The following is a 27,006-nucleotide window of genomic DNA, read 5'->3' on the forward strand; positions in this document are numbered from 1 at the left end:
TAACAGGAAAAGTGCATTAAAATATGATTTTATTATGATGGTTTCACTCCATTTTTCAAGCCCAGACCAGTCACAGAATTAACAAACATATGCTCAACCCAAATAATGTTCATTTGATGCATTTTAATATTGCTAAAAGATAAAAACAATTACTTTCTTAGGTCCTTGGATTTTGGGTGGTTCTAGATACTTTATCTTCATAAGGGCACATAAAAGAAAAAAATTTGCATTATTTAAGCTCCATGAAAAATTGTTATGCTGAGTTAAGGGAAATGTGCTGAGCAAAATGCATGTAAGTTTTTATTGGTCCCCAAAGGCCTAGAGAAGTTAGTTTGAGGCATTTGGTGAATTCTAAATACAACTCATCCCTAATTCAAAATGAATTGTCAATGACATTCAAAATGGTTTTGTGAGACTAATGAATGGGAGACCTCTGATACCTTTATGATTTTAATGAAGACATGTGTGGGTCAATAATAAACATCAAAAAAAATTTTTTTTAATTTAAAAATCTAAGTAGATCTGCATTCATTAATTTGAGCCAATTAGGTTGACATCAGTCTGCTTAATTATCTATTTGGGCAGATTTCATAATGAATTTTTAATGCTAAGGTGACTTCTCCCAGCTACCCTAATGTCTGTAGGTTATTCATCAGCCTTCTGTACAGTGTGCATGCAGAATGCAGAGTAAGTTAATGTTAGCCTAACCCACACAGAGTTAAAAAGGAAAACACTGAAGCTATGAATCCACATTGGAGGAGGAAGGGAACACTAGACTAGGGGTTCTGATCCTAGTTCCGCTACTGACTTACCTGTAAGACCTGTAAGACCCTGTACAAGGCTCTTAACATCTGTTGGTTCAATTGCCTATGTAAAATAAACAAGTCCAACTGGAAGTTTATTTCAGCAATTTCTATGATTTTCTAAGAGTCAAATAATTTGAGTTATATGTGTCACTGCTCTCTCCACCATTAAGTGAAAACTCACAACACTGTCCTGCCCCATAGTTTCTTTTCCTGTTCATAAATGTTCTTAGGTTTCAGTCTGATTGATTCTCTTTTGGCTGTGCAGTGGGCTGGGAACAGCTGTTTTTCTTGAGAATTGTCTAGTTTACACTTTGTACAAACCTATAGCTTTATGTTTAAATTGCTCTCACTGTATACCCTGGTGGAAGTATCCTACCTCTAGGAATAGGGCCTCTACACAATCAGAACCTAGAGTTGAGGGGATGAGAAAGCACAAATTTCCCAACTGGGTCACTGGGAATGATGGTGAGTGGGGCCAGTCTTATTTTTACCCTTTGGTTAACAGATCCATGTGTTCTACCTTCTGGGGACATATCACCACATAAGAGTAAAGTATTTAGGGAATATACCACATCCTGGGGGATGGTATTCCATCATCACATAGTATCATCTCCAAGCTGGCACCTCAGCTGTACCTTCAAAAAACAATTCCATCACCCTTATCAGGTCAGCAGCTTCCAGATGGTGCAGTATGTGATAGGACCAGTGGATCATATGGTCATTTATAGACTGTCATATCGTCTTTATTTTAAAGTAGGTCTCATGGTCCCTTGATCTGAATAATCTTGTGCAGGATTATGTAAGCCCTTGGATAGTGCTGCCAAGTGTGTCCCTATGGGCAGAAAAGGCAAGTCATACTCAATATACCTATCAATTCTAGTTAAGATAAGGCACTGCCCCTTTCGGGGTGAAAGGGGTCCAATGTACTCAACTCACTGCCAAGCGGCCGCTTGTTGTTCTCAAGGATCAGTGCCGTGTCAAGTTCTCACTTGATTTTGGTCTCTACTACTGGAAAGTTGGATGTTTGTGAGCAACAGTTATGATCAGTAATGGGAAGTAGAATCCCATGCTTTGGGGCCCATGTATGGCCTCATTCTCTGCTGTCATGGCTACTCTATTCATGAGCTCACTATGCCAGCATTGGGATTGCCAGTGACAAAGGCCAACTGAAATGAACTGGCCAAGTCATTCTGACTACTTGATTGGTCGGTGCCTCTTCCATGATTGGTACTCTTTGATAGACATTATGCAATACAAAGATCCTCACATTTAATGGCCACTCCCACAATGACTTGTGCCCAGGTCTCAATTTATAAAGATGACAAAATGGAGAAGTTGATGCCATTGAAGGAAGAATGTATTACTTACATTTCCTGAGAAAAGGGGACATGCCATGCCATGCAGGGCCACAAGGGAAGCATCTGGTTTTGGTCCAAAAGCAAAAGCAGGGGTGAGGGGAAAGCCTAGAACAGAACCTTTATTGAGGTTTCCGTGGGAAAGGCAAACCAGGAAAGAGCTTAAGATTGGCTGGTTTGAATGATTCTGTCAGGCTTTGGGGCATAGGGACTGTCTCTTCTCTAGCTGTCTGGTTTCTGGTCCTGGGTTGACTTAGCACAGAAGAAATACTGGCTTGGTATGTGAGTTAGATAAAGGAGGTGGTTGGATCAGACAAAAGAGAAATGCTCCTGAGTAACTTTCCTTTCTTTAGGAATTAGCTACCCCTGGGAAGGGCGCTCTCTCACTGGGCCTGTAAGGCCCACCAAGATGTCAAAACATCATAAGATACAGAGAATAAAAAGCATGACTAATACATATAGATCCATTTGCAGATTTCTCCCTTCTCCCCAATCTGCCAATATTTTCTTTCCAGGAGCCTGACCAACCAAGCCATTTGCCCATGATTTTATATATATTCTTACCTATGGCCACTTTTCTTTCCACACTTTTCTTTCTTAGATGACCCTTTGGTGCATTTCCTAAAGCTTTATACATTGAGAGGATTTCCCTTCAATGCTGTCATAAGAGCCACCCTCCTCTTATGACCATAAGTATGAGAGGTGCTGGAGACACTGCTGGATGACATGACGTTTGGGACCCACATACCTTTCTTGTGTCCTGTAGCTCAACTTATGCCTGATTCCAGATCTACCATTTCCATCTTACACTGGATTGCTGCTGGGCTCACCAAACCCTAATACTTGGTGGGTTTGGTAGACACCAGCTCATGATGAACAGCTCTGGTCACAAAGTCCCTCCATGTCCCATAATCAGACATTTGTCTTGACCAAGACTCAATAACACTCCAGGAGCTCTTTTTCAAATAGTGAATTATTCTCTGCTATAGATGGCATGCTCCAGAACCCTAGGAGTCAATGTTGTAATTTTCTTATTGGGGCTTTCTATAAACCCCATACAACATCTTCCTCAATCAGGTACATTTCTAAATAGCATAGTTTCTGCTAATTCATATGGCTGAAGCATCAGGAATGTTTGCACCCAGCCTGGACCTGCTTTGGGCCCCACACAAAGCTGAAAGACTTTGTCACCCGGTAAATGGGTTGGACCAGTATTTCCATTGGAATATCCCAGTGAGATATGAAACTTGGAAAGACTACCAGGTACTGTGCTTTCTTCTTAGTGATAGAAAGTTCGAGATGCAGCAATGTGTCCTTTGGAAGAGATATCCCGGAACACCCTAAACCAGAGTTCATGGAACTTTTCCTAGTTAGGCCAGAGATTAAATATTTTAGGCTTTGTGGGCCAAATAGTCTCTATTGCAACCACTCAATACATAAACAATACATAAGCAAATGGCTGTGTTCCAATAAAATTTATTTACAAAAACAGATGGTAGGATAGATTTTTCCAACCCCTGTCCTAGCCTAGAAACTTCAGTAACACAGTGGGCTCCTGCTAGGTTTCTCCACCATTCTCTAAAGTACAAGCACCACTTCTTGCTTTTCCAATTCCATTAACATATCATGGGTACAGTGAACCAATGTGATGTTCTATGGAGTTTCTAGATGGTCCAGGTCTCAGATACAAAAAGTAGGAGATTAATGTAGGCCTAGAGCAAGACCATAAATTTATACAGTAGACCATCCTATGTGAATGGAAAGTGCTTCTGTTCTTCCTTCTTGCTTTAAAAAGCTGATTGGGGCGGTGTGGGGGCATCTGGGTGACACAGTCAGTTAAGCATCTGCCTTTGGCTCAGGTGGTGATCCTGGGGTCCTGGGATCGAGCCCTGAATCGGGCTCCCCACTCAGCAGGGAGTCTGCTTCTCCCTCTTCCTCTGCCCTTCCCCCTGCCAGTGTTCTCCCTCTCTCTCTCTCTCTCTCTCTCTCTCTCTGTCTCTCTCAAATAAAAAAAATAAAATCTTTTAAAAAATAAAAATCTGATGGGTTTTGTCCAAAACCGTCAGGCTCCAGTCCCATGTATGATCCTCCAGCTCTTGTGCATATTCACTGAATCTTTGCCACTCTTTGGGCCCGTAGGCCCCTTCCTCCCTTAGCCGTCCAAGCATGTCTCTGGCTGGTATATGATGTAACCTGACCCTATTTATAGGTCTGATAGCCTGAAGGGGAGGTGAAAAGAGACTCCAAGTAGACATGCAGAAGGCTTTGCACTGTCTTCAAGCAAGGGTGGCAGTGCTAGCTTTTAGCAGGGAAGAGTAGTCTACTTCTGCCAGCGCAGAGAATTCAGGGAAATCTGAGGATTCAAGGTTTCAGCTGCATCAATCAGGAGCCTGACCTTGGTGTATGGACCTCTCAGAACTGAAAATCCAGTCTTCCTCGGAGCTCTGCTCTTCTTATAATTAAGTCCTAGGCCTGATTCTAATTTTTTTTGATCATCTGGCTGTAGATTTTCTTTACATGCTACCAAGGAGGTCCTCTTGCTTTCATGCTTTGCATTATATTGGTTATTAGTCACCCTTATCTTTTCATTGTCTTTCTTAATGTATTAATGGTTCCCAGCAATACCCAAACAAATGCCATCATCCTTAGTTATTACCCCCAAATCTCCCAAGCATCCAAGATATTTCCACAGAGTATTCCCTTCTTCCAGTATCCCATCCCAATTCACCTCAGGTGATAGTTTTAACAATTGCATAATTACATTTCAGAAGCTCACCGCCAGGTGGACAGTGGGTGGTTCAGCTCCCACAACCCCATTTTAGAGCCTCCTTCCTAGAAGCACTCCTAGATCGACAGGTTGGCTTCCCTAAGAAACGTACGGTGAGACTCCAAGCTTTTCATGCAGGTTTATTAAGGATCACTCTCTGAAATAATGCCCATGAGCAGCGAAGGAGGCAGGACTGGGCAGAGGAAGAAGTTAGATTATGATGCAGTTGCAACAAAGACCTCAGTCAGTTAGGAGCTCTGGGGCTGGAGTGTCCCTGCAGAGTTGTCCCAAATGAGGCAAGAGGGTCGGGACTTTGTATCTCCTATACTGACCAGCACTGAATGTGAGCTGCTTCCAGGGGGTGGTTGTAAACTGGAGTGAGGCAGCTTCCTTTAGCCAAGGGCAATTCCTGCAGAGGGACCCAATGATAAGCCAGCAGAGGCCAACACTTGGGGCATCGGAGTGCTTTGGTCCCAAGGGAGATTTGGGTGATGCACACCATGTGTAACAGGAGATTTATTACCCATTTTGTGACCCCAGGGGAACCACTGACACACTGTGAGGATGGCAGAGCAAAGGATGGAATGAGCCTGAGACCACGAAGCTATCCCTGAATGGCCAGATCAATCCTGAGACCGCTTATCTCCAAACTTCTTAAGTAAACAAATGTCCTTCCAGTTGAAGACACTCTTAGGTGTTCAGTTACTTGCACCCCAAAACATTTTAACTCATGCATGCGTTATCTCAGTTAATCCTCAGTTACTCTGTAAGGTAGTTATTATTATTATTAGACTCATTTCAAAATTACAGAACTAATATTAGGGTTACTTGCCCAAGGTCACACAGCTAGAAACTGGAGAAGCCCAGTCTGAAACCTAGCACAATCTAGGTCCAAAGTCCATGCTCTTTGCCCTTTCATAGACATCGACATGACAGCTAATCAAACTGAAAGGGGGATGTGACTATCCCCCAGGTACGAAGGAAACAGTAGCCTACGTGTAGCTGAAGATCCAATACGCACTGGAAGAGCTGCTCTCTCAGCATTGTCCACAATAGCTAAACCGTGGAAGGAGCTGAGATACCCTTCAACAGATGATTGGATTAAGAAGTTGTGGTCCATATATACAATGGAATATTACTCAGCTATCAGAAAGAATGAATTCTCAACATTTGCTGCAATATGGACGGCACTGGAGGAGATAATGCTAAGTGAAATAAGTCAAGCAGAGAAAGACAATTATCATATGATTTCTCTCATCTATGGAACATAAGAACTAGGATGATTGGTAGGGGAAGAAAGGGATAAAGAAAGGGGGGGTAATCAGAAGGGGGAATGAAACATGAGAGACTATGGACTATGAGAAACAAACCGAGGGCCTCAGAGGGGAGGGGGGTGGGGGAATGGGATAGACCGGTGATGGGTAGTAAGGAGGGCACGTATTGCATGGTGCACTGGGGGTTATACACAACTAATGAATCATCGAACTTTATATCGGAAACGGGGATGTACTGTATGGTGACTAACATAATATAATAAAAAATCATTAAAAAAAAAAAAAAGAGAGAGCTGTTCTCAAGAAGCTCACTGTCCCCTGACTCGCTAGAGTGGGTTGAGTGGTTCCCCCCCACTCTAAATCCTATGTTCATGCCTTAATTTTGAGCACCTATAATTGTGAACTTATGTGGGAAAAAGGACCTTGTAGATAAAGGATCTTGAGATAAAGAGATCACCTTGGGTTATTTGGGTGGCGCCTAAGTCCAATGCCAAGTGTCCTTATAAGAGTTCCACAGAGGAGACAGACGGAAGAGGCAACGTGACCATGGGAGACTGGAGTGGTGCAGCCACAAGCCAAAAAACCAAAGAAAGTACCAGAAGCTGTAAGCCAAGGACAGAATCTGAATCTTTAAAGCAGGCACAGTCCTACCAAAACCGTGACTTTGGGCTTCTGGTCTCCAGAACAAGGAAGGATTACGTTTCTGTTGTTATGTACCATCAAGTGTGTGTTAACCTTGTTACAGCAGCCTCAAGAAACTAATATACCCGAGGTCCTTCTCTCTTCTGTGCTTTTTTTTTTTTTTTTTGGCAAAATTTGTTTTATTAAAGTGATGTAGAAATGAACCTGCAGTTTCTCCAGGGTATGCCTGCAAAACCCAATTGAAGTTTGTTATTTTTTATTTAAGTTAAATTAGCCAAGGGATAGTACATCATTAGTTTTTGAACACAGTTATTTCCCTTTCTCATATAAAGGAATCAGTCTGACTTTCTTCCAAGTTTGGTTGAATATATTCCTCAGGTGGTGAAGGTCCAATGGAATCCTCACACTTGAAGGACTGAGAGTGAACTACTTCCGTGACGGAGGTGGAGGCCCTTACAGAGGAGTGAATGAGCGTTTTGCTGGGAGGAAGGTCCATAGCCCTTCTTTCTCAATAGGATATCCGTAGAATCCAAAAACTGTAAGAATTCCTGAGAAAGAGTCCGGGCGAATGGAAGAACAAAAGGCAGCTGCGTTCTGAGAGAAATGAGAACAAAGACTATGAAAAATACAAAGAGAATGAGTTTCCAGTATTTGGAAGCAGGAAGAACCCAGTGAGTCAGAAGGTTTGAAATCCGTGTCTTCAGAAAGAAACCTTGGTTTCCTCTTGAAATGCAGGCGAGGAGGCAGAAGCTACAAAGGTTGGTGCAAAGGAGACTACAAAAGGCAAAGTCCAGTCAGTCCCAAGTCTGAAGGGAAAAAAAAATGCTCTTTCTGGACAGAGGGCTAGGAGGTTAGAAAGAAGTTCAGATTTCTGTAGTTAAATCTTGCATGTGGTTGAAAAAGGTAAATTCTGTTTCAATAACAAACAAGAAAAACACTGTTTCCAAAGAGTGATTTCTATTATATTGAGAACAAAGGGAGAAAAAGCGGGTTACTGAAAGTGATGAGTGGTATGAACTTAAGTCTGACTCTAAAAAGAAGAAAGAAAGGAACACATTTCCTGAGCCTGTTTCTGTGAAAAGGTAGGAGATGAAAATTTAGAGGATTTTGACCAAGTCTTAGAATTTTGGCTGCCAAAACCACAAGCCCCAAATGACAGCTGCTCCCTTGAGCGCTGTGCAACCTGCCTCCCAGGCAGCGAGTCCCCCTGCGTTGGGCCCCCACGACTTGAGGTGGGGTTGGGCGAAGGATGGGGAGAAGGCAGGGGAGAGCGCGGTAGAGCAAGTCTGCTTCCCCGAAACAGGGGAAAAGCGTCCTAGCCTTCTTCAAGGAAATCAGCAAGTGTTTTGATACAAACGAGCTCACAGATGTTGTACAGGTCAGGCTGGCCTGCCCCTCCGCCAGCACCGACCAAACCAGGTGAAACCCCAAGCCTGGTTTTCAGCACATAGTTTACGATTTTAACCACAAGAAAACATCCTCCCCCAAATAGGAATCTGGTCCTTGAAAATTTCACAGACACAGGCTTTCGTGCCGCACACGGCACACCGGGGACATCACGTCCAACAGCTCATGTGCAGTCCGTTACCATAAATGTTGTAGGAGCTCAGGAGAAACACAATGCATGTGTGTATAAAATGCGCCCCAATTTCTAAGGATTCTGCTCGAATCTGGATTTCTTCTCAGTGTTTCTAAAACTTACATGACCAAGATAATATCTGGTAAGAAGGGCCCAATTAAGTCTTTTGTTCTTGTTGTTTGTTTGTTTTTAGAAAAAAATCATGTTAAGCTCTAAATTGCTCTTTGCACTGGATTATCAGATCAGCAGAGGAAGAAAATATACCCGCTATTCGGCCGTGCAAGTGACATGCTGTACGCACATTTTGTAACCTGAGTATTCAATGCGGCACAAGACTGTCCTTATCAAATTATTTCTTCCTTCTTATCTCATGTTCTTTCCCAGCCAGGCATGAGCCTGTGCGTGGCCTCCAGCATCTTCTAGGGCTCACTGCGCCCAGACCTCCCATCTGTCATTTCACTCACAAAGTCCAATGATGATTTTCTACTTGGGTCTAATAACACATGAAAAGAAGGCAAGCTATCTCATTTAACAAACACATATAGAAATGTCTGTGTGTCAGGCATAAATACGATCACAGCACTGTACAGACATTAACCCATTTAATCCTGAAAAAACCTCTGAGATTCTATTCTCACCTCTATTTTACAGATGAGGACACTTGTCATAGAGCTAGTAAGAGGTGGATCCAGGATTGAAGTGCGTTTGTGAAATTAAACACTACGCCACGCTAGCTTAAGTTATAGTACTAGAAAGAGGAATGAAGCAGAGTTATCAAACAATACTAGGTACTCATATGTAACCATTTCTTAAAAAAATGGAGATTTTAAAAAATTAATAAATGGAGATTTTTTTAAATGGAGGAAGGTGATCTGGAATGTTCATGTGGACAGGTTTTCATCACGGGCTTCTAAAATTACAGTTTATTATGGGCACCTGGGTGGCTCAGTTGGTTTAGTGACTGTCTGTGGCTCAGGTCATGGTCCCAGAGTCCTGGGATCGCGTCCCACATTCAGCTTGTGGGGAGCCTGCTTCTCCCTGTGACCCTCTCTCATCTCATGCTTTCTCTCTCGCTCACTCTCTCTCTCTCAAATTAATAAATAAAATCTTTAAAAAAATAAGAAGAAAATAAAAAAATTAGAGTTTATGAATCTTTACAGTATATATCCATATACAGTAGTTGTATTAGTCAACTGATATAAAGATAATCACCAGTAAAATGTGTACACACCTTTAAATCATCAATTATATTTATTTCTCCATAAAAGTAATAACTCTTCATATTTGAAAGATCCAGAAAAACACATGGCCCCCCAAAAAAAAAAATCATTCCTAATCCCACCATCTAGAAATCATCACTGAAATTTTTTGAAACATGTATTTATTTATTTGGGAGAGAGAGAGCTAGCTGGAGCACAAGCAAACAGGGAGAGGGGCAGAGCGAGAGTGAGAGCAAGAGAGAGAGAGAGAATATTGAAGCAGACTCCCTGCTGAGCACGGAGCCGGATGCAGGACTTAATCCCAGGACCTCAAGACCATGACCTGAGCTGAAACCAAGAGTTAGCCAGGTGCCCCAATACTGACATTTTTATAGAGTCTCTCGTCTTCTTTCTCTATGGATGCTCACTGACTGGTGTATGGACTTAGCATTTATTAAATGTGTTCTTTTTGCCAAAGTGATGCATTATTCAAAGAAAAACAAGTTATATTTTTTTTCAGTGTCTACTAAATATTCTCTAAGAGTTGTAAAAGTCATAAAACCAATACATTACGATTACAAAAGTACTTTTAGAGTAGAAATAAACTCCCAGTGATACACATACTAGAGCATTCTTAGATATTCAAATATTCAGTCTAATTGAAGTCACAATGGTGATAATTTTCAAAAGAGCATTTCGTCATTACATTTTCTGCATTGCCCAGAGCAAAGTTTTAGCGTCAGTAAGTTGAAAAAAGTACTTACTCTTAAATTTGTGCACAAATTAATTGATATGACACATGCCTTAATTCACGATTATTTTCTTAGTAAATTGATTCTAAAACTTCTCTAAGATAGGAAGGCACAAGACAACTAAAAGTAAATATTGATTTATGACTATTCTCATACTGCTCAGCATTTGTGAAGTAAACTGTATCCACCAAGTATGTTATAATTACTAATCACAAAACACCTTGCCGAGCTAGTAGTAGAAGACTTTTTCATAAGGAGGAAGATTAACACTATAAATCAACACACTAGTTTGAACATTTGCATGGCTACATGCTATGATTTCCAGCATCACAAGAGGCTGAAGGAATTCCTCAGTTGAGAGTAGACTTGCAGTGGTGGTGGCTACAATGTCACAGCTTCGAAGCCAGCTTCCTCTTGACCGTCCCGGTAATTCTGCCGTATGGATTGTCTAATGGTAGCAAGACCTGTAGAAAAACCACGTGGCTACTTCAGAGGCATTATAATAGACCTCTCCTTTTTTCTGTGAATCAACGGTAAGTCAACAAAAGAAACACAACTCGCTAAACAGCAAAATGTATATGCCGTACAGTCATACAGTTATTTCAAGTATGGTAATGCCTTGTTTCCCTCTCAATAGTTGAGAGATGAGTTGATTGTCCAGAACATTAAAGAGTTTGTGAAAAAAATTAATCATTGGGATATAAATGTTTCTCAAATGCATTATATATATCCCTGCTTTTTCAATAGAATGTGGTAAACATAATTTGGCCTTTGCTTGATGAGTCACTTCGAACATCAGTCATGGTCCAAGGCCGCAATACCGCCATGCCCTCAGGAACGCTTGAGGTCCTCGGGGCTGTTAGCCCAATACTAAATGGCTCCAGACAGCTGTGAGTTTAGAGTGGTTCTGTCTTCCACCCTGTCGTTTGTCACATCTCTGCCGTTGTCAGTGTGTCCTAACTCCCCGCTTTTCATGTGTTGCCTTTCGTGAGGGCCCGAGAGCAGCCCCGGCCGTCCCCAAAGTGCAGACACAGACCTGGGGCGACTGTTCAGCCTCTCGATGTCTTCGTGCAGAGCCCTGGCCCGAAGGAACTGGGCCTTCCTGCCTCGGGGTCCCCACCCGTTCTTCGGGTGGGAGCTGAGGAAGCTGCAAATCTGAATTCTTGGATATAGAGACACAACCGGCAAGGCCGGCAACAAATCTTTGAACTGGGATCAGTGCAGGCCAGAGGTGTTTGGGGGCCCCGAGGAGACCTCCTTTCTCTGCTAGGTTCCTGAGCTAAGCACTGTCCCAGTCGTGACCCTTTTCTGTTTGGGGCCCCTTTGTTTTACCTTTGGTGGGTTTGGCCAGGATTATTTTCGGGTCCCTCTTCTACTCTTTAGAAGGTAATTGTGTCAAAAGGCTTTATATTCTAATTAATGGTGTTCTGGTAATCACCGTGCTTTCCTTCCACCGCAGTAACAATGCTCCTCTCTGCTCAGCTGAGTGAACGGTACCCGGGATCAAGGTTGCCCTCCCCTGCCACTCAGAGTTCTCTAGCAGCTATCCCAGGCACCTGAGCATGACCTTCGTTTCACAGTGCTGTTCCCCAGCCTCCACCTACAGCTGTGGTGGTGCAGGGCCCCCCAGAGCCCAGTTACATAATTTGCAGAGCAAACACAAGGTGACTGGCCAGAGGACTGTGACTAAGAAGAAGGCTCCTAGGTCAGCCAGCCCAGAATTCTATGGCCACAGAGACACATTAATAGATGGCCCCTCCCTCCCTCTACACACTAAAACCAGCTACCAAGGTGATGTTTTTCAAATTCTAGAAGCCTGTGAGAGGATGGATCAAATAGAGAAATCCTACCATCCTGCAAGTGGTTCGAGAGGGAAGGACAGTTCTAATCTCCAAGGCCCCACTACTTCAGGCTGTTGAGTCAGACATCCCCACTTGGTTTAACCTTCTGTCATGGCTTAAAACAAGTCCAGGTAAGTGTTTTTTCCAAAACAAGATTTCCTTTCAAAAAGTACACTTCCTCATCTCGCTTTCTATAATTGCAATTGGAAACACAAACACTCTTTCATTTTTTCTGTTGACATTTTCTGTTTATATGCTACTTAAATTGACGACTTAATCCAAAGTTAAAGACGATGAAGGAAAATGAAAAAGGAATCATTTTCTTCTCGTCCTCGCCTCATCGTGGAAGCATAATGAAGCCGTGACCTTGGGTGGCACTTTTCGGAGAAACAGATCTCAGAGCTGTGTCTCCTGGCACACTCTGTGCTTTCCTTGTTTTTCACTCCCTGCAGCCTCCAACCCTCCTCCACAATCACTCATCCAATTCTAGGGTACTCCAGCCTCAGGTACCGAAAGGCCCAGAGTCTAAGAGGACTCTAATCAGTGGCAACTATAAATACTCCAAAAGTAACAGCTGTGAAGAGTTTTGCTTGGTGACATTATCATCCCAAATTTATAAAGACAAGTAAGAGTGTGGGGGCAGGGGGTGGATGTAGTTTAACTATTAATAAAGTTCTCTTACCTCTTCCTTGTTGACCAGTCCCATGTTGGACATGTCTATGTTCAAGTAGTGCATGTTCGGCAGGCTGATTTCCATGTCTTCTATCTGGAATCCGAAGTAATGTGGGTCACATTGGGCAACCGTGACTCTCTCTCCCTCTAGCACTCCTCCCCTGCAACCTACCTGCCCGAGAGCCCAGTACTCAAGTTCCACCTCTGTCCCTGAGACACCCTCTGGTGGTTCTCCACTGCTTGACAAGGTTGTCTCCTCACAGTCCTATTACTAGATGGTGGATCCACCCTTTTTCCCTCCAAGTGTAAAATCTGTTCTCAGAAAAATGAGAGTTCTGTGGGTCAGAAAACTCTGAGAGCTTCGGTATCCAACTGGCCTCCTGGTGCTGGCCTGTCAACCTCCTAAATTCTTCCTCAGTCCATTTCCCCCTCTCTAGGCCTGTTGCAAACATTTGCAGGCCCTGGGGTAAGAATATAATCGGAGGCCCACATACCAGATGTTTAAAGTAATGAATAAAAAAAAATAAAAATTAAAGTTACAAATCAAGCAAGAAACATTTAAGTGAAATATGTTCTATCCTTCCAAATGGACAAATATACCCTCATAACAACCTGGAAGGCCAGATTGTAATTTAGAAATCTCTGACTGCTTGCAATGCCATGCCAGGATGTGGTACTGTGGGAAGAGCCAGACCCCAGCCCCTGACCCATCCCACCTTCTCTCTTGGACTCACATGGGTGGACACTCTTGCTTACATGTCAAGTCTCATCCAGACCTCCTGCAAACATCTGCCCCTTTCACTTACTCCCCGGCCTAAGGGTGTACACACTGATGTCATAATCTGCCTCCAGAGGATGCGTCTGAGGAAGAGGTTTGCACAGTTTCTGAAAGTAGTCTCGGGGTTATTTGGGCAGTTAATTCTGGGCTGCAGGTATCCAGAGAATGATCTAGAAAGGGACGTGTGGGTCCCTGAAGGATTTGTTGCCTTGGCCCCACTGACTCTTCATCCAGTGGAGAGAGACATAGCCAGAGAAAGGCCTGGGAAAGTGTTGGGCCATGGCAAGCATCCCTCTTACCCTGGTCTAAGGGTGAAACTCTTCCTCTCCATCTCATCATGAAACTAAGTTCAGACGCTTCTTGCCAGATTTCTGCTTCCCAACAGCCTCCAACAGGTCTCCTTGTCTGTAATCTGTTGTCCTTTTAATTTATCACCTCTCTTTTGGAGTGATCTTTGTAGAGTGCCACACCTTGGTTAAACCCCTCCGTGGCTCCGAAGAGCTTTCAAGTTAGAGTACAGACTATAAACGAGCACACAAAGATCCTCCTGATCTGGTTCCTGCCTCATGCCTGGGCACGTGCACTTTCACTCCTGGAGTGTCACGTGTGGCAGATCCTTAACAACCAATGACTGTTCTACGATGCCTCCTTGTCTCTATGCCTACCATGCTCCCTCACCCTTAAGTATGAACCCAGAAAACCCCTACTTGTCCCTTGACTCGACCCAAACACCTCTCCCTCCAGAAAGCCTGGCTGGCCCTACGTCCCATACCTGAGGTAAACGCCTTTCCCTGTACTTCCATAATGCTCTATTGCATCATTAGTTTACTTTTTTTTCCTTTTACTCAATGATGAACTCTTTGAGGGTAGGCACCCTAATTTATCTTTGTATTCTTCATGTGTTGACAGAGATATAATAACCATCCTATAACATCAGATGGATGGATGGATGGAATCTCTCTGCGTCTATCCTTAATTCCTGGCTACCCTGAAACAGAGACCCTTGGCCTAATATATCCTTCTTTCAGGGCATTTGAGTGTCCTGATATGAGGCTTAAGTTGTGGCAGGTTGAAAAGACCCACAGAATTTTCAACAAACCTAAAGAACTATAGCAGTGGCCTGTGTTTTCAGGTTGAACAGATTTTTCCATTTTTTGCTCTCTTCTCACTTGCTATAACAAGCTTTTGAACAACAACAGATGTCATTTTTCATGTGTCTTCCACTGTCTTATTTTAACTCTCAACTCTCTGTCAGAGCTGACAGGAGACACAATAAGTTCTCTTAGTCTTCAGGATGGCAAGTGACAAAACATACCTCAGGAACCCGGCTCAAAGAGTGCACCTGGATGTCGTAGAGGGTCTTCTGGACAGAGGGTGAGTACTCGCCTTTGTCATAGGGTCCAGCAAATTTCTCCAGGACAATGTCCCGAACAGTATCCCTAAAACACAGAAAAGAGACCTGAGGACTCATAGGGTGGTCTTTTAGGAATGCACTGTAAAGCAGGGAAGTGGTGACCTTCTGTTCCCCCAGAAAACAATTTTACTGCTGATTTTAGGAGAGATTAATATCCTGTAATGCTTTTCCCCTGAAAACACCTCACTTCCAATTTCCCTACACACACACATATCCCATCCAACAAATATATTGTCACTAGGCTATCTTCATCATCTGGAATTAGGGTCCACTGGGCATTCCAGAGTAAATCTTCCTTACATTTGAAGAATCCATGAAGAGGACTTCCAAATACACTTGCGCCCTTCCTGCTCATTTGGCTAGTTCTTTGCATTATTATGATTTTAGGGGTTTTATTCTGTGCCAGGCTCTGTGTTAAGGATTTTATGTGATTACTTCATTGAATTCTCTCAATATACCTGAGGCAGGTACTATTTTTAATCCCAGCTTAGACATGAGCAATCTTAAAAGTTAAATGATCTACACTAAGTCCCTCTCCTTAGTGGGAGGCCCAACTAAGACCCTGATTCTGCCATGTTCAATTTTTTGCTCTTTCCAACAGAAATACATCAGCCTGCTGCCAACGGGGAACACTTAAAATGAAAAAGGAAAAAGAGGATTGAGGTGAGGTTCTCTGTAAGCATTTTCAAACCCATCACGTAATAAAAAGAGCAAAACTACGCCAGTGGAAGGCAGTCACCGGGGGGCAGATTCCAGCTTATCAGAAAGTAATGTTTCTAACAATCAGATCTTCAGCAGAGGAATGAGATGCCCGGTCAAAAAGCAAACTCAGAGTCCAGAGGCCTAATTACTGCTTGTCAAGGCTAGTATAATAATAATCACACTTTTACATTGTTAAGGCACATATCATTTCTAAACTGCTTCTGTGATTATCATCTCATTTTGAGTTTAGCCTACAGTGACCAACTGTCCCAGTTTGCCTATGACCAAGGGGTTTCCTGGGACATGGGACTTCTCAGTCTCAAAATCAGAAAAGCCGTTGGCAAACTGGGGTGAGTTGGTCATCCTCATGTAGCCCTCTCTGCATCTACTATGAGGTAGTAAAGACAAATATCATTACCCTCGCTTCATACAGTGATTCTTAAAGTGTGGCTCCTGGGCCAGCAGCATCAGCATCAGTTAGGAGTTCACTAGAAATGCAAGTTCTCAGCTCCCCCCTCCAAGACCTATAGAATCAGAACCTCTGGAGGTGGACCCAGTAATCTGCATTCTAATAAGCCCTCCAGGTGATTCTGATACACAATCGTGTTTGAGAACTACTGATGTAATCAATTGAAAAACAGAGGGTCAGGGAAATTAGGTGGTCCATTTGATGTCATTTTAGCTAATAGCATCTAAGATTTCAGTGCAAATTTACTAATTCAAATCAAGAGCATTGTCTTTCTGTTGTCCAACAGAAGGGACTCTGAACAGTGGGGAGGTTGAATTGGATGGCCTTTACGTTTCCCTTTCAGATGGAAGAGCACATGACCTTGGGGCCCCGGGAACAGGGCAGAGGTGGTGCTAGACCCTAGCACATGCCCATACCAGGTAGCATCAAAATCCATGTCTCTGCACTGGTGATAGCGCCATTTGCAGTACACTCGGGTCGCAAAACACCGGTCCTTCACCTCAGGGAGGGTGGTGAACTGGTCCTTGATGAATCCTTCGAATCCAGACTGGGTCGTTTTCAAGACTTTGAGGTCTTTGATTCCAGAATGAATGACTGGAGGTCCTGTTTTAAGTAAAAATGTAAGAGGGGATGAGGACATAAACAAAATAGTGTCTTCTTACTGATACCTAGCTCTAAGGATCCTGGTCATTAAAATATGGTGCACTGTTTGAACAAAGAACTGCCTCACTGCCCATGTTTTCTGTCTCCATGTCTCCTCTGAAGTCCAAGTGATGAGCATGGTGTGCCTTTCTCTCCGTCTGGATTCCATGACTCCCTGCCTTCCTCCAGCCCTAGGAGAACTGAAGGTTGGAGACTAAACCTTCTTGTTGTGTTGAAACCCGCAGAAATGAATACCTTCCTCTCAGCTACACATACAGGTGACTTCTAGGCCAAAGCCCTTCCACTTTTTGAGATCTCCTTTACTCAACACATAATCATGCTGATTAGTAAGCTCCTCCAGAGCAGCTCTTCTGTTTGCTACTCTGACCGCCTTTACGGGGTGAGGGAGAGTTGGTCCTCGTGTTGATCATCTACACTGGATGAGGGCTCCAGTTATCATCAGACTCTCAGTTCTCTTGTGGTCATGAACTCACTGAAACCAGACAACTTCATGAATGGGCAGCATTGCGGACATGGCTCAGCCGAAATAGAGACCGGGACAATGAGGCAGTGACCCATAGGGCATAGATCTACCTAAGTGAATACCCATATAATGGCTTCTGGGCTAAAGGAGAAGGGACAAAGTTGGTTCATGGGGACCTGGGGGAGAGAGGGCAGAGTTGGCAAAAATGGAGGGGCTGATATGGCTTTCCTGCAGTCCCTGACTGTGTGAGGTGAATGGGGGAAGTGGAGGGGTGATGGTATAACCTGAAGAAGCAATTTACATGTGTACCAGGCAGTTCGAGCGCCTGGTCTGGGACAGGTGGGGCACAGAGTTAGTGAGGAGAAGATTCTCTCTTTTTCTATGTGGAACACACTGTAGCTCTCGCAGTTTGGTGAAGCTTGAATAGAACATGGCACCAGGTGACACACTGGGAAACCCCAGAGTACAATGTTCTATAGAGAACATCATTTTTACCAAAGAGCAGGGACAACTAGCACAGCCAATGCTGAGCAGAGCCAAGGAAGCAGTAGTGGTACCCTATGGGTGCAAACTTCTCTCTAAACATGTGTGAGACAGACTTCCAGACTGTCAGGAGGTGGGAGAGTTTGACTGGAGAGATCCAGCAGGTTTGTAATGAGAGACCTACAAGGCCAGGAAAGTTCAGGAATTAACATCACCATAACCTAATTTGTGCAGGCTAGTGAGGCTGGATGTTCAGGGTGCACTTGGGTACAAACCCCGAGTAGCACGGTGCCATGACAGGATGACTAAGGTCATCTCTTTTCAGTCCTGATGTTAGGCCTGATTAATATCTATCTTTCTTGGCTTGTTTGGTGTATAACTCAAGGGCCAGAGGCATCAAGCATCACTATGTTGTACATGGTTTTAGCCGAAGGACAAGAATATAGTTCGATCCTCAATTAAAATCCAGGGCAGCTCTTAATAACCCAATAGCTTACATCTTCTATATGGTTCAAGTTGCTGTGGTTAACTCAGGAGCTGTGGAGTTTAGAAGTAGGTAAATAATGACTATATTTTGATATTTTCCCAGCCACATGTGTACATTTACCAAAGATAATGATGGCCAGTGGCTAGTGGCTGATCAGCTGATTAAATAAGGTCTTCTGGTCAGAGTATTCCAGGACAATGAGGTAAAACTGAAATGATATTTGTTTAACACTCTGAAGTTCTCTTCGGAAACTACATCTGAAGAAGGATCAAGAGAAAGGCACTAACTATGTCCTCATGCTTTAAGTTGGCTTGATGTAACAGATTTGAAATGTATGAAGACATGGTTCTGCAAAATCAGCACTACTAAATGCTGTGTAGAGCTGATCCAAATGAGTCTAACTTTAAAATCCAAGAGGATTGCAGAAGCAATCAATAAGTATCTACTGAATGAATGAGTGAATCCGTGCAACAAGATTGATGCACATCAAAAAATAAGTATTTCACAGCTTAGTCTCTTTTTCTTCTAGACAGTTCTTCTCCATCAATCTTTACCATTTCCCTTCCTGATCACACCCACCCAACTATAATAGACAGCATGGCAAGGGAGGGGGAGGACATCGCCATTAGCTGAGAATATCCAAACTATCAGCATGCATATAGTTGCTGCCTTTTTCAGTCTTTATCTTACTTAATCCTCACATTCTATTAAGCTTTTTTATACAGGAGACTTTCAGTCATTTACCCATAGTCACATGGCTAGAAACTGGCAGGGGTGGCATTTGAACTCAGCACTTCATTATTTCCTCCTTTTTGGATCCCTCCCAATCCCCCACGATGTTTTCCCCTTCCTTTAACTCTCTCTTCCCATTTCTTTACAATAAGAGGCCTTTCCAGGAGACATGAAGACTGCCACCTCCCCTTCCACAGTGTTCTTCGAGAGCCTTAGAGAGAGTACCCAGCCTGAAAACTACTATCTCCATTGATCTGAAACAGAAACTGAAACACCATTTTTAGAAATGGCCCCTATGTGTCTGGAAAACTTTTTATTCCTTAAAATTTTCCTATGAAATACAAAGACCCCATAAAGAAGTGACTTCTTAAGCCTTTGTAAACTAATATAATCTATTTCCAATAGTTGTCCCTTCTAGAAAAAAAATCCAATAGAAATGAAATGTAGGTTTGCAAAAAAGGAACAAGTTTAGAACAAGCAGTGGGAATCCTCAAGGGGGGATAAACAAAAAGTTAATGAGAACCAAAGGCAAATTTTACCTAATTCATTTTTTCCTATACAGCTGGCCTTTATCACTAACATCCATGTAAGCCAATAAGACTTGGCTCCTCCAGTGGTCTTAATCATGAAAGGATTTCCGGATACAGTGTTGCATAGTGGTTGAGGCCACAGCCTTGGAACTCAAGATTTCCTGAATTCAAATCTCAGTACTCTCTGTGCCTCTCCTCCCCCTCAGAAAATTACTTAAACCCTCTCTATCTTGAGTTTCTCATCTTGAAATTGGAGATGATCACCATACCTATTTCCTATGATTGATAGATGTCTGAGGTAATATCTGTAAAGGACTTAGTAGTACGGCTGCCCCATAGAAAATGCTTTCTAAAAGTTATCATGATTTTGCGATACTTGACTTCTTCTTACCAACTTTAACTACCTGTGAATGTTTCCCAACTTTCACAAAGGCTCACTGGGTTCTGAAAACGACCTCTGGCATGCCATCTCTATCCACCTCCAGCCCTGGGATGAGATTTATTGATCTCTGGGGAGTGTCAGTTCTGCTAGGCAACTTTTAAGTGATCTATTTTCTTGCTAGAATCTGAAAATGAAGAAAGAAGTTGCATTTTCTAATGTGTCCTGGCCTCAGTTTCACATAGAATAAAATGTTTTATGTTCCCAAAGACAATTAACCGTTGCCACAGTTTTGGCAGAACACAAACCATCTACTCTGGTGCGTGCTCATCATTCTGTGAACAACAACAACAACAACAAACCCTATTCTCTTTTAATGTGAAAAATTGTTCTTCCCTGGCACACATTAGACACTCTGGATGAAATCAAAGAGCTTATTTTATCTTCTCTGTTGGCGGTGCCCCAGCTTTCTGAACACTGGTACGAACCTGAGCCTTTCAAATTCATGGACCCAACAACTAAAAATATGATGCCTCACACACGCTAAAAACAATTCCAATTTAGACTAACAGAATTAATTCAACCAAAAGGACTGCCCTTTTCTAGGTTACTTGTCATGAAACCACTTAATCAGCTTTTTTTCCCTCTTTTTTTTTCCCATGGTTATAGTGTAATGCAAAAGAGGATTTTTCACATTTTACTTTGCTAGAACATAATCTTTGCTAGCTTTTAGTGTCCTCCCACACACTTAACAGATTGTGGTTTATCTCTCAGAGAAGCATACATCCTACCCCTTAGCTCTCGAAGGGAAAGAAACTCACTGCAAATTAATAGAAAATAAGCCCAATTCCTTACCTACGCATCAGGTGTCACAAAGCACAAAGCTTTATTGAGCCAAGAAAAAAAAATCCTGTCATGAAGAGGATAATTGCTTCCATGTTTAACACCTCCAAAAAGGACACAAATAGCTAAAAGGAGGATATTTTAAAACTAAATTAAATCATTCTAGTAGAAAAACCTCAAACTTGTAAAGAGCTAGAAAAAGTGAAGATTAAATATCGTTTGTCTTTGAGAGTCCATTTCACTCATGTAGGGAGAGTGCAAGTTACCTCCGTGCAAAGGTGGTGTCGGCCAGGTGGAAGGAAGTTAACTGGGCTTTTGAACAACGAGGTTGTGATAGAGATGATTTTCAAAGACTTGTGTGTACCAAAACTCTTCTTTTGGAGAAACTGAAGAGTGTTTCAGTCTTGATATCAAAAAAGACATACACAGCCTTCTTGGAAATGAGCCGTCTCTATCCTGGGTCTCCTACTTCCTCCCTCTCACTTCTTCTGCCTGCCTAGCCTCTGAAATTACTTTCCTCCGGGACTTCAGTTTCATCACCCCCCTTCCTTAAGACCACCTCCAAGGCTCCACTGGTCTCCATGTCAATAGATTTTTTTTTTTTTTTTTTTTACTACCAGAAGACAATTATCTCTTAGTTGACATGTCTTCTCCATCTACCATTCCTCTACTTAACCATGCTTTAGCTGAATTTTTATACCTAGTGTCAGATTGGGAGGAATTTGATTCTTAAAGAATTGTGAGTTATAATTCAAATACTGCAGTGGTTTGGGGGCCAATTTAGTCCAAATTAGTGACTCAACCATCTCAGCAACTTCAAGACTTGGCTACATTTGTAGTTCAGGGAGACACATGAGAGAAAGAGTTTGGAAGATCCAGGTTCCTTAGAACGCCTAAGCCAACAACTCAGAACGCACGTGCAGAGCTGAGCTCTTCTCTCAGAGTTTGGCAAGTCACAAACATAACAGTTGTCATTCCTTTGGGTGGACAAATTTCTCTCTCTCTTTCAGATTCTCTCTTGGAACTAACAGACTTTGAAACAGGTGAAAGTACACTTAATGATGTAGCTTTCAAAGATCCACTAGGAAAATAGTGTAATGGGAGCTTTATAGCAATTCCCAGGGCCTAAAATGGTGCTCGAGGTTCAGTAGGCTTTCTATAAATGTATGTTCGATTGGTAAGAAAGAAGCTTGACCATTAGTTACATATCCTGCTGGGAAGAGTCCCTTTGGGGAGCAGCAGGGCTGACTGTGTGATTAAGTGCATGTGTTTGAGGGGGCAGATTCTCTCCAACTAGCTATAGCCCCTCACCAAAAGCCGTACTTACAAGTTTGTAACAGTCTTTGCCATGTGAATTGGGGGGTGGGGGTGGGGTAGATAAGGATTATTTTCTTCAGGGAAGTCTATGCAAGGACATTTCTTATGACAATGTTTGCTCATTGACCTACCTCACAGTATCTGCAGTTTTATCTCTTGGATAACAAGCAGATTAAGAATTAAACTCTGCCACCCTAAGATCATAGATCCTTACTCTCCAAAGAAGGACAGAGTACAAATATCATTTTATGTACACAACACTGGAAAATACACATACTCATATACGTGTCCACATACATACTGCATACACTTAAGGCAACAGATCCCTCTTCCCCTATCCTGACCCTGCCAGCCCCGCATGATATTCAGAGGGACGCTGGACTCTAGATGAGTCAAACTGAGGTTCTGGGAACACCACCACAGCGACTGCTGTACCCTGAAGATTTGTGGCTTTCTGCAGAAAGAAAAAGCTTTGGCTTTATGATGGTGACCAGTGTTTCCTTTCTGCAGCAACCAGGTGACTAGAATTCAGGCTGATGATAGCTCCTGGTAATTTCTGGAAAGAACAAGGGTGTGAAGAGCAGACTGTTTTCTTCCTATGATCCCCAGAACCCTATCCTTGGCCACTCCACTTCCCCCTCCAGGCCCTGCTAAAATATTCTTGTGCAAGTCACCAGTGACCCATTTGCCAAACTGCACACTTATTCTTTAGTCTTCTTGCAATCCTTCTGAACTTCTGAATCTTCCTGTGGCAAATACTGCTTGCTGTTTACTAAATCCATTTCCTCTTCCTCCTGGATGCCTGGCTAGACTACATCTCCCAGCCTCCATTGCAGTCGGGTGTGGCTGTGTGATTGGGTTCTCTCCAGTAGAAGTGCTGTGTGCTAGTCTCAGGCCTGGTGTTATGCTTGAGGGGTTTTGCCTCCTCCTTTTGCTTCTCCAAGCTATTTTCTTTTCCTGGTTGTCTGGCAAGTGGATCTACTCTCAACGTGACCCCAAAAGACAGAAAGTAAGGATAAAAAAATGTAAGGTTGCATCAACCTGGGTTCCTGAACAACTTCCTGGAGCAGAGCATCCTCCAACACACGCAGGCACGCATGTGCCCGCACGCGCACACACACACACACACACACACACACACACACACACACTGAACTGGACTTTTGTAAAAAGCAGTGAGCTTCTTGTATGGAGCCATTACATATGCACCTGTGTGTTATGATTCCTGTTATCTTAATACTGTCACTGATTTCTTGAAATGTATTTTTCTTTTGCTTCCATGATACCACTCTCTCCAATCTTCCTTCTCTCTCTCTGACCTTTCCCCTGTCTGACTTTCAGACTGCCCAACCCATGAACTGGGGAATTTCCCCCAGTCCTCTCACTTTCCTCCTCCCAGCTCACGTGTTTTCCTGAAATGGCGCCTTCTTGCCCACAGCTTCACCCACCATCAGTCTGTTGATGGTCTCCAAATCTATCTCTATCCCTTATTCCCCACATCACCAGCTTCCCCTTGAACATTTGTTAATCATAGGTGTTTTCCTCAGTCAGTTCCCTCAGGCCTCGGACTTTAGGGCAACTTTAACCCTTCCACCTTCACCCCTACCCAATCCCTCACACCCGTTCAGTTCCCTTCAGAAATGCCTCACCTAATGCCTCCTCTATCTCTACTTCTCACTGCCTGAGATCCAACTCCCTCATTTCTCCATCTCTACAACAAGGTCCCAAATTCCGCCTGTCTCTCCAGCCAGTGCACAGTAACTTGGTCAGAATACTGAACGGTACACACACACACACACACACACATACACACACAAAGACCTTTCTTGGGTCTCTATTGCCATCCTAAATAATAATAATAGCAGCTGTCATTTAAGGAATGCTTCCTATGTGCCAGGTACTGTGCTAACATGCCTTGTATTAATGTTTATCTCCTTTAATTCCCTGGGCCATTCAGGTGAACGCTGTAATCATCATCTCATAAATGAAAAACACTGAGGTAGTGTAAGTAACTTTCTCACAGTCGCAAAATTGTTAAATAGTGGAGCTCAAATTCAAATACAGTGTAGTCTGATTCCAACACTTACAGATTTACCACCATGCAAAACTGCCTCCAAGTTAGACCAATCTTGCTAGCATGGCACATGAGGCCCTTCTAAATCCAGCCCAAACCAATCTCTTCATTTTCATCTCAGCTCCTTGCATTCTAAGAACTGACCCTTTAAACTTGCTACTACTCCTCAAAATCTTTGCCCTTTAAAATTAAATTACTTGCCCAGGATGGTGGTCAGCATAAGACAGATGTCCAAAATATTTTAGTTTCCTTCTTCCACTCCTTCATAGGTCCTACCCATGCACATTCTGTTTCTTCCGCCTGTAATTTTCTTTCCCCTTCTATGCCCAGCACATCCTGAATCATTTTTCAAAAGTCAATTGGAATATTTCTTCCTCCAGACTACCCTAGCAAGAGCTGGGGTTTTGCACCTCTTTGCCTCCCTTGCATAACTTCGATTCGTTTATTGTGGTTTTTAGCCCCTGAAATTGTAACACATCTTTTTATAAATCTATCCCCTACTATTCATCTACTGTAAACTGACTAGGGCCAAGAAATGTTTTATTCACCTCTGAATTTACAACCCTAGGATACATAAAAAGTCCTCAAAATCCAATTGTTGAAAAGTATTTCAATGAATGACATAAGCATATTTCACTCATGTTCTTATTTTTTACTTAGCTCTCCCCAAATCTAATTCTAGCCCCTACTATTACTCTATATACTTGAAAATGAAAAGAGGAATATGCTAAATATTGCAAAATCACTTATGATTTGGGTTAGAGCTATGCTGATCAATATGGTAGCTGCTAGCTCCATGTGACTCTTAAGCACTCGGAATATGGGAAGTGTGAACTGAGATGTCCTGTAAATATAAAATACACACAGGATTTCAAAGACTTAACACTTTATAAAAAATGTGCAATATTTCATTAGTAATTATATTTAAGGGGCATTGTGGATATATTGGATTAGATAAAATATATTATTAAAATTAATTTCTTTTTGCTTTCCTAATGTGACAACTAGAAAATTTTAAAATTACATGTGTGGCTTGCATTATATTTCTGCTCAACAATGCCAGTTTAGAGTTTATAATTTTATGAGGCTAGTCCGTGTCGTTTGGGTAGGAAAACACTGGCTCAGGGAATCAGTTTCTTTTTCTTTCTCTCCCAAAGTCACATACAGAAGGAAGGAAGGAAGGAAGGAAGGAAGGAAGGAAGGAAGGAAGGAAGGAAGGAAGGAAGGTTACATTTCAACTAATAGCTCAGTCAGCAAGTCAATATATCACATGGCTATGCATTTGGGGGATTAAAAAATCATTATCTTTTCAACTTGATTTAACAACTAGTTATTCAGTCTCCTTTATAGGACAATAATTACATAACTGTTAATTAAACACTGAGAAGGCCCTGGCTGTGCCTGGGATTTAATACAGATAGCGAAAATTATTAAACAACAGCTAATACACTAGAACTTTCTAAGGGAAGGTATTATCCAATAGAACTCAGAAGGGACTTATATTTTATTAACTTTATAATATTTCTGACATGGATGAGATCCTACCTCCAATTCTTACTGAAGAGAGCTAGAGAAGAAAGAGAAGGAGATACAGAAAAGGAAAGGTAGGGAAGGTGAGGAAAGGACAGGAGAGGAGAGAAAAGAGAAAGGAGAAGAAAGGGAAGATTAATTGCAAAGGGAAAAAGTTCACAGTCCACACTTTCAATTTCTGATTATCATGGAAGTTTATTTTTTATTAGGATAGAAACCTATCTACCATGTTTGGCTCCATGGCTCTTCGAGGTCCTCTACTCTAACTCACAGCCAATTCATGAGCTCTGCTCTGACCATCTCAACCAAGCAGTGGGAGACAAGCTTTGGGAATTTTGATATTTGGTAAGTTCAATCATCAGTACTAATAAGGTCTATATCGTAATTATGTTCCACAGTTAATTTTTAAATTTCTTAGTAAATAGAAAGAATTATATAATTGTCATTGCTATTTAAATGAGGTTCATTCTATAGTAATTATAATAATATCAGTGATTTTATTATTATGAAAATAAAATGTCGGAGAAACTCGATTGTTATTTACTATTTCCTATAAAGGTTATTATAATTATAGCATGGTATAGTACAAAAAGTACAGGTTAGAAAATTCAGAGATTTGGGGTTTTGTCAGCCTGAACCTTTTTTTTTTCTCACCTCAGAATCAGATGATAAATACGATCTACCTTATTCAGCCCCTAGATTTATTACAAAATGTATTATTTCATTTTTACATCAAGATAAGAAGTAGATAGTTTTTAAATGTATTCCAGAGTCGCAATGCTAACTCCCATCTCAGATTTAAATGCCTTCAAAATTCTCTACAGTTTTCCTCGATGCTAATAAACAGAATTGTTTAGAAGAAAAAAATATTGAAATTGCTATTGCAGAATCAAAACATGAAAAATATTTTCTCACCACCCCTCATCTGTTCAACCTCACAGAAGTGCGTTCCAGTGGGAGTGTGAATAAATGCATGGACATGCTTAACTCCATTCTGAAAATTAGAAAAAAAAATTGTTTCCAGTAAAATTTCAGCACATGTCATAAAGCCAATTTCTTTAATTAAGCTGAGAGCACAAATAACTGAGGTAACCTTTTCAAAACGTTTCCAAGGGACTTCTTCCACATAGACTTGAGCTCGGGTGACATGGTTAAAAGAAGAAAGGAAATGATCACAGATGTTCATTGCAAAAGTTTCTATGCTTTTGATCTGTAAAAGGAAACAAAATACTAGTGATCAGGAACACTTGCCCCA

General features: G+C 42.1%; 1 protein-coding gene across 2 annotated transcripts in view; it reads right to left on the reverse strand.

Annotated features, from left to right (window-relative positions):
- The window catches only part of LOC123794967 (uricase), a 39,041-nt gene continuing 12,035 nt past the window's right edge, over positions 1-27,006 (reverse strand). For both annotated transcript variants that reach the window (XM_045801360.2, XM_087866052.1), the window contains 6 exons: positions 26,845-26,961; positions 26,667-26,745; positions 16,667-16,853; positions 14,981-15,104; positions 12,898-12,981; positions 1-10,838 (listed from right to left, as the gene is read on the reverse strand). In XM_045801360.2, the coding sequence (XP_045657316.1) occupies positions 10,764-10,838; positions 12,898-12,981; positions 14,981-15,104; positions 16,667-16,853; positions 26,667-26,745; positions 26,845-26,961 (666 nt within the window). In that variant the 3' untranslated portion in view covers positions 1-10,763. The remainder of the gene's footprint in view (positions 10,839-12,897; positions 12,982-14,980; positions 15,105-16,666; positions 16,854-26,666; positions 26,746-26,844; positions 26,962-27,006) is intronic.

The sequence above is a fragment of the Ursus americanus genome, chromosome 12, assembly GCF_024610735.1.
Source record: "Ursus americanus isolate L20-20 chromosome 12, mUrsAme1.1.p, whole genome shotgun sequence".
NCBI lineage: Eukaryota > Metazoa > Chordata > Mammalia > Carnivora > Ursidae > Ursus > Ursus americanus.